At 49.0% G+C, this 11,260-nt stretch overlaps 1 protein-coding gene and 1 non-coding gene across 3 annotated transcripts in view; both read right to left on the reverse strand.

Moving 5' to 3' along the window:
- TRIM28 (tripartite motif containing 28) overlaps positions 1 to 5,141 on the reverse strand; it is a 108,372-nt gene extending 103,231 nt beyond the window's left edge. For both annotated transcript variants that reach the window (XM_063943326.1, XM_063943325.1), the window contains exon 1: positions 4,675 to 5,141. In XM_063943326.1, coding sequence (XP_063799396.1) covers positions 4,675 to 4,924 — 250 coding nt within the window. In that variant the 5' untranslated portion in view covers positions 4,925 to 5,141. The remainder of the gene's footprint in view (positions 1 to 4,674) is intronic.
- LOC134968006 (small nucleolar RNA SNORD94) lies at positions 1,545 to 1,685 on the reverse strand. Its single transcript, XR_010189308.1, has one exon. It is a non-coding gene; the product is annotated as a small nucleolar RNA SNORD94 (small nucleolar RNA).
- Positions 5,142 to 11,260: the final 6,119 nt, after the last annotated feature.

Raw genomic sequence — 11,260 nt, forward strand, 5'->3', positions numbered from 1 at the left:
ATCTGCAGATCAATTGATCTGCAGATATATCTATGTACGGATCGGGCAGTGTGCTGTGCATACACTGCCCGATCCGTCGGGGGACTGACGTCATGAACTGGGCGGGCGCTCGCGCCCGCCCAGTTCACCTGTCAATCACCGCCGGCCACCGCAGCATGTGTACGGGCGGTCGGACGACCGATCCGTACACACAGCGACGCGCCAATATATCGTTAGATATATTGGCTGTCGGCTGTGCTGCGCGGCCGACGCGATACGTCTGAACGACGGAGTTCACAGACGTATTGCCCGTACACACTGGCCGACGGTCCCACGATGTATCGGCCGTTCAAGAGAACGGCGGATACATCGACCAGTGTGTACGGGCCTTTAGTCCCGGGTTGTTTGCATTCACACAAACAGAAATCCTAGGTTGATGAACATTCACTTAAAAAAAATAATGGATTTCCATGTACAGTACGTGTGAAAGGGGATTAACTTGTATGGTGTGTACACACAATGAGATTTTTTCTTATGATTTTGACTGGTCAAAATCAAAAAGTTAGTGCAGATCGCAAGGTGAAAGTCACCTTGCGATCCCGATTCAATGCCGATGCGCGGTCGACATTGCAAGAATAGACACTGTGCAGGCAAGTCAATTTTGACTCTATAGAAGAGATAATCAAAACTGACACTTAGCTAAAATCACACATAGTCACTATTGCAAGCACACTCATTATGTGCTTGCGATACTGACTATGTGCCGATCTGGTCCCTGTCGCATAGTGAGAATCGGGCATAGCCCGAATCTCACCATGTGTATGGGCCTGTACAGTGAATACAAGTCTCAAACCTCTCCCTAGTACACTTTATTTCTACACAAATATGGCTGCTCATTCTCACTTTATAGCTGTATCTGGATATTTGTTATTTCATCTCCCTTCCCACACACACTATGGGGTCAATTAAATTCTCCGACAGTTGAATAGCACCGGGAATTAGCTCCCGTTGCTATTCAATTCAGCGCATGTTAAGTCGGCGAATGCCCGTTCTCCCAGACTTAACGGGTTGATTAGTCGGGAGAACGGGCATTCTCCGACTTAACTACTTGGCGCGATGCCGATTCCCATCAGAATCAGCCTTGCGCCGGCCGCACTTTTGTCGTATTTCCTCTCGCAACCCCAGGAGGTGAGAGAAGAATTCCCGACAACTGAGTGTCACTTGGCGCTGAATTGAATAGCACCAGGAGCTAATTTCCTGCGCTATTCAACTGTGAGAATTTAATCGACCCCTATATAGTGGAGAAAACATTTTCATGCCAAAAAAAATACAAAAATCTAGACAACTTCTTGGTGACTAAGGTATAACAACTTAGCTTAACATGTGCTGCAAGCAACACAGGTGCCATTACAGAGGAGAGAGAGAGAGAGAGAGAGAGAGAGAGAGAGAGAGAGAGAGAGAGAGAGAGAGAGAGAGAGAGAGAGAGAGAGAGAGAGAGAGAGAGAGAGAGAGAGAGAGAGAGAGAGAGAGAGACACAGACACACACATGTATTAAAGACTCGGTGGTGGCTCAGTTCGGCAGCAATGTCATACAGGCCTGTTCCAAGCAGCCAACTACATGTCAGCAATCTTAGATAAGCCAGACCTGCATTCGGCTCCCATGATATAGCCGAGGTCCGTACCCCTGCGCAACTCATCATTGCCACCACCCTACTAGATATTTTATTTTACATACTATGGTCTAAGAACTTTTTTTAATGTAATAAACCAGGCTGAAGACTGGCATTTCAACATATAGCCACGTAGACAGTACCAAACTACAAGATAATTTCAGGCAGACGACTCAATTTCTCAACTATGGCCATGATGTGCAGTTTCTGAATGGCAAATAAAGTCCATCTACTTCACATGTTTTACCTCACACCTATAGGTTACGCAAGAGAACTAGAGATGTCGGCGCTACCTACCACAATTGGCAGATACATTTGTAGCCGGCATCAGCAGACCACCCATACGGGGCTATTCAATGGTTAATTAACCTACGAAGGAGCAATTCAATTGTTCTGCTCAAGACCTCAGTTCGCAGCAAGAGGAAATGTGCACCCCCAAGGCACTTGCACCTTAATAGAGCAACAATTGCGTCCCCTACTCCTGAGCATCTGGCGCTTGGGAAGGAGGGGGGAGGGGTTTAGGGGGAAATCAAAGATCAATGCAAAAGCAGTAATGCGTTAAAATGCTATGGGCGAAAAAACCTGTAAGAGGACTGCAAAACAAAACTATCAATGGGGAAAAGCTTAATGCAATGCGTTTTACCTGCATTACAAGTTCTTGGAAAACTTGTGATGTCGGCACTACCGTAAGTGCCCAATGCCCGTGCACACCGACTTCGGCACAGCACCACATTTCAAACTGCATTCCCGCCAATGATTTCAAAGGGGGGAATTAAATTGTTTAATCGCGCCCAATCTCCCGTATAAAAGTGATGGGAGATCACAGGGCAATAGTCCCCACTTATTGCACCCTAAACTCGACTAAACTAATGAGCGCGAAAACATGTTTGGGCACCCAAACAGGTCTCTTTACACGCAATTCAGCTCACGCTCACCAGATCCCTCACCCCGCTCCCCCCCAGGGGTAGCAAGCTGAAATGAACTTCTCTCGCCAATAACATCTGAATAGCTGCTGGGACTGGGACCCACGGTAAGATTTGAATTCGGACCAAAGACAAAAAAATAAAAACCACTAGAGACAAACATAACGTAAGCATGCAGTATAAGAGTTTCAGATCACTAGTGCAAATTTCCTATCACAAGGCATGCTCGTCTCCTGACACAATGCAGCCAATGTTATGTATGGCTAATGCCACGCTTTGCAGACATCACTAACCTTAACAAATAAAACAAGTTATAGTTGTACTGTAGATGCATACAATATTGGGAACAAGCAAGGAAGAACAAATGCACAAACACTTATAAACTGTTGAAATAAATGGGATGATGAATGGACAGAAGAAGACTTATAAGGGGATATCTACCAGTAAGGGACCAACTGCTGATTGTTATAAGCCACCAATTGTGCATACTTCATTACTACAACAAACTGAAAGGGAAGCAAAGTAAACAAAATTGTGACACTCAAGAGTTTTTCACAAAATCTAAAGTTAGAATAAAAATAATGGTTCTGGTACACAAAGCAGATCACTAGTGGCAGAAGAAACTACAGCAGGAAGTACTGGTGGTCTTCTGCTATAGATGCCTCTTATAAATATAGGTGCTGTCATGGACAGGCTGCTGCCAGGAGAAAGCCACACAGTCATTCATCAATCTGCCAGTTGACCTTGGTTGTTTTTGTGTTTTTTTTACATCATTACGTATCGTATAAACAGGTGTGCTAAGGTATAACAGAAAACAGCACGTATACAGGCAGAGCACAATGGACAGTTGGGAACAGAACATATTACGACTTGGCTAAAGTTACTAGCCATGCAGTACGGCGACTGATATTGGGGACTACACTAAAGGGCCCCATACCCTAGAGCGATAGTGCCCGATTTCATGCATTTGGCCCGATATATCGGATGAAATCGGGCATTTTGGAGGCGTTTCCGATCCAAGTTCCCGTGCAGCACGCACATTCAATCAGGTCCGACCTGGGGGCATGGCTGGGATCGTCCAAGATACATTGTATGCAAAAGAACAGCATACGATGTATCTTGGGCGACCCTTCCCTCCGTGTCGCATAAGTGTATGGGGCCCTTAAAGCTAGGTGCACTGTACAATTATCTGTCCAATCTGGCTGCTGGGGACGAAAATCTGGTAATGTGTGGGAGTGACAATCATTTCCTCCAATACACTGGAAAAATTGTCAGATAAATTGATTACATCAAGTGGATTTTACCAATGTGTTAGAACTGTTTTTGCCCGTTTTCCAGTGTTTAGGGTCAAATAGTCGATTGTCACTTACTCCCATATATTACCAGACGTTTATCCCCACCAGCCAGAACTATATAGTGTGTACATAGCTTTAGTCTTTATTCATCATCTTGTAGATGACCCCGAGCTATGTAGTGTAATTCTGTAGCATCAGCACAGGGGACACCGGCACCATGGCACATTACGCCAGTATCTGTGGATCACACTGGGCACTCAGCCCCCACTACAGCTATGAGGGGAGTAGCCAGCCTCCACTACAGTACAGGAGGGCACCCATCGGCCACTACACCTGGTGAGGGGAGGGGAGGGGGGGGGGGGGGGGAGGGGAGGGGGGGGGGGGGCTTGGGATGAGGTACCCAGCACCTGGGCACAAGGAGGTGCACCACTACAGCGAGGGGGGGCGACTGGCATGGGTTACCCTTCAACCGGGGACACAAGGGGTACAGAAGCACAGAACACCCTAGCACCCAAATCCAGGAAAGCAGGAGAATGCTGGGACTGGCAGTCCAACACCCGCTGGAAAGCCACTCGCAGCATGCTGAAACTAGTAGTGCCACCAGAGCTCTGGTGATCACTCTGCACTGGAGGGGAATCGTGGGTCACACAACAGTCCCGCTGAGTGGGCCTGGCACCCGGAAGACACGCTGCTCTTTGTTCTACAGCAGCCCGGCCTGGCGGCGGTGGGCCTGTGAGGGGGGCGGGCCGGGGGCAGAGCAGGTTGTGATTGCGGGGAGGAGGGCGCCGCCATGGCGGGAGACCTTACCAGAGTCGGGCTCTGCAGCGCCGGTGTCGGCGGACTCGGCACTCAGGCAGCTCTGGCACACGGAGTGGAGGCACGGCAGCAGCTGCGGCACCCGCTCCGCACTCAGCCGGCTCTTGCACACGCTGCAGTTCTCCAGCATCTCCTGCCCGTCGCCGGCCGCCTCCCCGCCGTTATCCCCGTTGTTATTGCTGGCGGGAGCGGTGGCTGTGGCGGCCGCGCTCCTCTTCTCACGCGTGGCGGTTGCCGACATGGTGTCCGGGTGTCTCCGGTGCTGTCCTGGGCGTGCTGCGCTCTCTCTCACCTCAGCGGCGGCGGATGGATACGCACGCGGTCCCTCAGCGCGGCAAAGAAGAAGAAGAAAAAAAATAACACCCCAGGTCCAGCGGCGGAACAATCAATTAAGAGAGTGCGTGGACCGGCGTGCTGACGTTGGGAGGAGGGCGTGTCCTCTGCTAACGGCGCCATGTGGTGACTGGCTGACTGATTTCAACTGAGCCGCCCGGCGCCTCTTTTTCAATTTCCTCCTTCAACTCCCTCCGCGTTATAGAGTGGGCATATCACTCCGCTCAGGAGAGAGTTCCTCGGCTTCCGCAGTCCTCTTGCTGTACGCTATTATGTAGAACAGGTATTAGGAGATGTCCTCTCTGCACATTCCTAGTCACCAATAACAGGGACAGACCCTATCTCTGGGTTATGAAACAATCCATATTATGAAATTGAAGTATAAGGACCCTGTTAATTGGCAAATAATAATATTATTATACTTTATATGGTGCCAAAAGGGGTCTGCAGCGCCTAAAAGTACATGAACAAAGGCACAGAACAAGTAAACAGTGCAAGACAAATGCAGAATAAGGACATAAGTTATCAAAGGATGAATGTTTCTAAGGATGTCGTCTGTAACTTATCCTGGACTTAAACTGGATGAAAACTGAAATGAAACAACTAGAGATGAGCAGGTTCGGTTCCTCGGGATCCGAACCCCCCGAACTTCTCCCATTTTACACGGTTCCGAGGCAGCCTCGGATCTTCCCGCCTTGCGCGGTTAACACGAGCGCGCCCGAACGTCATCATCCCGCTGTCGGATTCTCGCGAGATTCGTATTGCATATAAAGAGCTGCGTGTCGCCGCCATTTTCACTCGTGCATTGGAGATGATAGCGAGAGGACGTGGCTGCGTTCTCTCAGTTTCTGTGTTCAGTGTGCTGCAAATATCTGTGCTCAGTGTGCTGCAAATATCTACGTTCTCTGCCTGAAAACGCTCCATATCTGTGCTGCATTGTAGTATATAGTAGGAGGACAGTGCAGAATTTTGCTGACCACCAGTATATATATAGCAGTACGGTACAGTAGTCCATTGCTCTACCTCTGTGTCGTCAAGTATACTATCCATCCATACCTGTGCTGCATTGTAGTTGTGCGCAGTATATAATAGGAGGACAGTGCAGGATTTTGCTGACCACCAGTATATAGCAGTACGGTACAGTAGTCCATTGCTCTACCTCTGTGTCGTCAAATATACTATCCATCCATATCTGTGCTGCATTGTAGTATATAGTAGAAGGACAGTGCAGAATTTTGCTGACCCCCAGTATATATATAGCAGTACGGTACAGTAGTACATTGCTCTACCTCTGTGTCGTCAAGTATACTATCCATCCATACCTGTGCTCCATTGTAGTTGTGCGCAGTATATAGTAGGAGGACAGTGCAGAATTTTGCTGACCACCAGTATATATATAGCAGTACGGTACAGTAGTCCATTGCTCTACCTCTGTGTCGTCAAGTATACTATCCATCCATATCTGTGCTGCATTGTAGTATATAGTAGGAGGACAGTGCAGAATTTTGCTGACCACCAGTATATATATAGCAGTACGGTATAGTAGTCCATTGCTCTTCCTCTGTGTCGTCAAGTACACTATCCATCCATACCTGTGCTGCATTGTAGTTGTGCGCAGTATATAGTAGGAGGACAGTGCAGAATTTTGCTGACCACCAGTATAAATATAGCAGTACGGTACAGTAGGCCATTGTCACACCGCTGCGGCCGCTGCGCTTACCCCTCCGGGTGCGCTGGGTCTCCTGGCGGCCGTCCCCGCTGGTGGTCTCCAGGTCCCGGTGTCCCGTTGGCGTGGTCCCGGCAGTCATTCAGAGTGTGGACGCCGCGGGTACGCCCGCCATCCACGGAGGATGAGTGGGTGGGTGTCGTCATCGGCGCTCCCCGCCAATCAGACGGAGGCGGGAAGTTCAAATTCAGACGCCGGGCAGAGCTCCGGCGCCTGAGTATCATCTCTTTCTTGGATAAGAGAACTCCAGTGCTCCAGCGTTCTAAGTGTCTCCTACTTCTGCCAAACGAGCTTCTGTGCTTCCAGCATCCTGTGCTCCAGCATTCAGCATGCTCCTCTGCTGCATGGACCTCTGTGCTTCCAGCATCCTGTGCTCCAGCATTCAGCGTGCTCCTCTGCTGCACGGACCTCTGTGCTTCCAGCATCCTGTGCTCCAGCATTCAGCGTGCTCCTCTGCTGCACGGACCTCTGTGCTTCCAGCATCCTGTGCTCCAGCATTCAGCGTGCTCTTCTGCACGGACCTCTGTGCTTCCAGCATCCTTGTGCTTCAGCAACGCTCACAATCATCGGGCACCGTGTGCTTCAGCAACGCTCACAATCAATTGTCAGTGTTCTTCAACATCACTCACAAATCCTCTAAATCACTGTGCTTTCAGCATCGTCCTTAAATCCCTGTCTCTGTGCTTGTCAGCCTCAACCCCAGTGCTCCTCAGCATCGCTCACAGTGATTCTTCAGCATCACTCACAGTACTCACCAGCACCCTTCTCAAGTCCTTGTCTTTCAGGTGGCTTCCAGTATCCGTCACGAACCTTGCCTGCCGCTAAATCCTGCATGAAGAAAACCTACATTCGGCCATCTCTACTTCGGCCCAGCTGTGGTTCCCCTTCCCGGTCACCGGAAGAACCCCCGAGTTCACACCACTCTCAACCCAGATCAGTGATAGTATACTCAGGCCACATGGACCCGGGGGATCGGAACACAGAGTCGAGCGCCATCCAAAATTTGGCTTCCCGAGTTCAGAGTCAGGAGGCGACACAGGGCCAGGTGATGCAGTATCTCCAGGAATTGTCTGGACGATTGGATCAAATTCAGGCATCCTTAGCTTCAGTAATTCCGGTTCCAGTTCCCGTAACCGCTCCAGTTGCCGTTTCCAGTAATGTCCAACCTTCGGCCGGTACCAGGACACGCCTTCAGCTTCCTACTCCTTCCCGCTATAATGGGAATCCAAAGAATTGCCGTGGTTTTTTAAACCAGTGCGAAGTGCACTTCGAGCTTCTCTCACATAATTTCCCTACGGATCTTTCTAAGGTGGCGTATATTATTTCCCTGCTCGAAGGGTCAGCGTTGGATTGGGTATCTCCACTATGGGAACGATCTGATCCATTGGTTTCCAACTACACCGACTTCATCACGTCCTTTAGAGGAATCTTCGATGAGCCCGGCAGGATGACCACTGCTTCTTCCGACTTGCTCCGTGTCCGTCAGGGCTCCTGCTCCGTGGGTCAGTAGGTGGTTCATTTCCAGACCATTGCCTCTGAACTTCGCTGGAATAATGACTCCCTGAGGGCTGCTTTCTGGAACGGTCTCTCCGACGTCTGAAGGATGAGTTGGTCACTAGGGATCTGCCGGATCCATTAGAAGAGTTGATCTCCCTCTGCGTCAAGGTGGATCTCCGGATGCAGGAGCGTGGAGGAGAACGTAGTCGATCGGATCGTTCCAGGTTCCGGCTTCCTCCTCCTAGGCAAGCGGCTGTACCAAGTCCGGACGAACCCATGCAAATTAACCGATCCTGATAGTCTCCGGAGGAATGACAGCGTCGTCGTGAGGGTAAACTCTGTCTTTTTTGTGGAGCCGCAGATCATTTCATCAAGTTTTGTAAATCCCGTCCGGGAAACGGGCAGGCCTAGCTTGTTCCGGAGGAGTCAAGTTTTGAGTCACGTCCAAATCTTCTCCGACTTTGGATTGCTTACTTTCCGTGTCTTTGATCTCCAAATCAGTTGCCAAATCTTTTAATGCCCTATTGGACTCTGGGGCTGCTGGGAATTTCGTTTCTTTTTCCTGTGTCCAAAGTCTGGATTTAAAGTTGCAGTCTATGAAACGGCCTATTTCATTGACTGCTATCAATGGTACCAGAATATCCAATGGCCTCATTACATGTCGCACAGAGCCCATTAGGCTGCAGGTCGGAGCTCTACATCAAGAACATCTGGAGTTCCTCGTGATTCCGGAGATGCCTCACGATCTTGTCCTCGGGTTGCCTTGGCTCAAAATTCATAATCCCCACATCGACTGGAAGTCTTCACAAATTCTGTCTTGGAGTTCATTCTGTCACACTAATTGCCTTACTCCCGTCTGTCCGCTCCGTGCATCTTCTAGGTCAGACGAAGAGCTCATTCCGGAGGCCTATCAGGAGTTCACGGATGTGTTCTCTGAGCAGGCGGCTGATCAGTTACCACCCCATAGACCTTGGGACTGCCAGGGAAGATGCCGCCTCGGGGTCGCACGTATCCTCTGTCTCTACCTGAGACCCAAGCTATGTCGGACTATATTAAATCCAATCTTCTTAAGGGATCCATTCACCCCTCTATCTCTCCGGCTGAAGCAGGTTTCTTTTTCGTGAAGAAGAAGGACGGGGGGTTAAGACCATGTATCGATTATCGTGGCCTAAACGATATCACCATCAAAAATAAATACCCCTTGCCGCTAATCACGGAGCTATTTGATAGGGTTCGTGGAGCCCACGTTTTTTTCGAAGCTCGACTTGAGAGGAGCCTATAATCTTATACGTATCCGACAGGGGGACGAATGGAAGACCGCCTTCAATACCAGGGATGGGCATTACGAATATCTGGTAATGCCGTTCGGCCTTAGCTATGCTCCTGCCGTTTTCCAGAGATTCGTTAACGAAATCTTCCGAGACATGTTATACCAAAGTGTAGTAGTGTATTTAGACGACATTCTAATTTTTTCCAAGAATCTTGCAGAACACAGGACACAGGTCAAAGAAGTACTTCTCCGACTACAAAAGAATCATCTCTACGGCAAGATTTCCAAATGTACTTTTGAGGTATCGTCAATTCCGTTCCTCGGTTATGTCATCTCGGGTACGGAGCTTCGCATGGATCAGGAAAAACTCACTGCCATTCGCGATTGGACTCAGCCTCTCTCTTTGAAAGCAGTACAAAGGTTCTTGGGCTTTGCAAATTACTACAGGAAATTCATTAGGAGTTTTTCCACCATTGTTGCACCCATTACCGCATTGACCAAAAAAGGTTCCAACCCGAGTTTGTGGTCTTCCGAAGCCGTGGAAGCTTTCACCCAGTTGAAATCAGCTTTTGTGTCAGCTCCGGTACTCCAACAACCAAATTTCGAAGAACCGTTCTTCCTGGAGGTCGATGCTTCCTCAGTCGGAGTCGGAGCCGTTCTTTCCCAGTACTCTTCGGATAAGAAATTGCATCCATGTGGTTTCCATTCTCGTAAGTTCTCTCCTGCTGAACAGAACTACACTATTGGAGATCAGGAACTTTTGGCAATAAAATCCGCCTTGGAAGAATGGAGATACTTATTAGAAGGTGCCAAACATCTGATTACTATTTACACCGATCACAAGAACTTGTTGTACATCAAAACCGCACAATGCTTGAACCCCCGTCAAGCTAGATGGGCGCTCTTCTTTACTCGATTCTCTTTTGTTATTAAGTACCGGGCCGGGACTTTCAATACAAAAGCTGATGCTCTGTCTCGTTCTCTAACTGCCTCAGATGAAGAGAATTTCTTTGAGAGGAGTTTAATTCTCAGTCCAATCTCCATTTCCGCTGCTTCCACTTCTCTAGGTCCTCCTCCTGGAAGAATGTCTGTACCAGTTGAATTCCGACCGAGAATACTGCAGTGGGCCCATATCTCCAAGTTCTCCGGTCATCCGGGGGTCCAAAAAATGTTCGAATTCCTGCGAAGGTCTTACTGGTGGAACACCATGAGGAGGGATATACAAGATTATGTTAGTTCTTGTCCACAATGCACGCAGCACAAAACTCCTCGTCTGCCTCCTGCCGGATTGCTTCGTCCTCTGTCCATTACTAGGAAACTCTGGACCCATATTTCTATGGACTTCATTAACGAGTTGCCCCACTCCAAAGGTTACAACACCATCTGGGTGATTGTCGACCGTTTTTCAAAGATGGCACACTTCGTTCCGTTAACAGGTCTACCGACGGCTCCCGAACTGGCTCTTACTATTTATCCGGGAGCACTTTCGTTTGCATGGCTTACCTCAGGAGGTGGTCTCAGATCGAGGGGTACAGTTCACTGCAAGGTTTTGGAGAGCTCTCTGTTCCGCCTTACAAATTAAACTCAAATTCTCGTCTGCCTATCATCCCCAAACAAATGGACAAACTGAACGAGTCAACCAGGATTTGGAGACTTTTCTCCGCGTTTATCTCTCTCCTTCACAGGACGACTGGGTGGAACTGTTACCCTGGGTGGAGTTTGCCCATAACCATTTGTTTCATTCCTCCACT

This window comes from Pseudophryne corroboree, chromosome 10 (assembly GCF_028390025.1).
Source record: "Pseudophryne corroboree isolate aPseCor3 chromosome 10, aPseCor3.hap2, whole genome shotgun sequence".
In the NCBI taxonomy this organism is placed as follows: Eukaryota; Metazoa; Chordata; class Amphibia; order Anura; family Myobatrachidae; genus Pseudophryne; species Pseudophryne corroboree.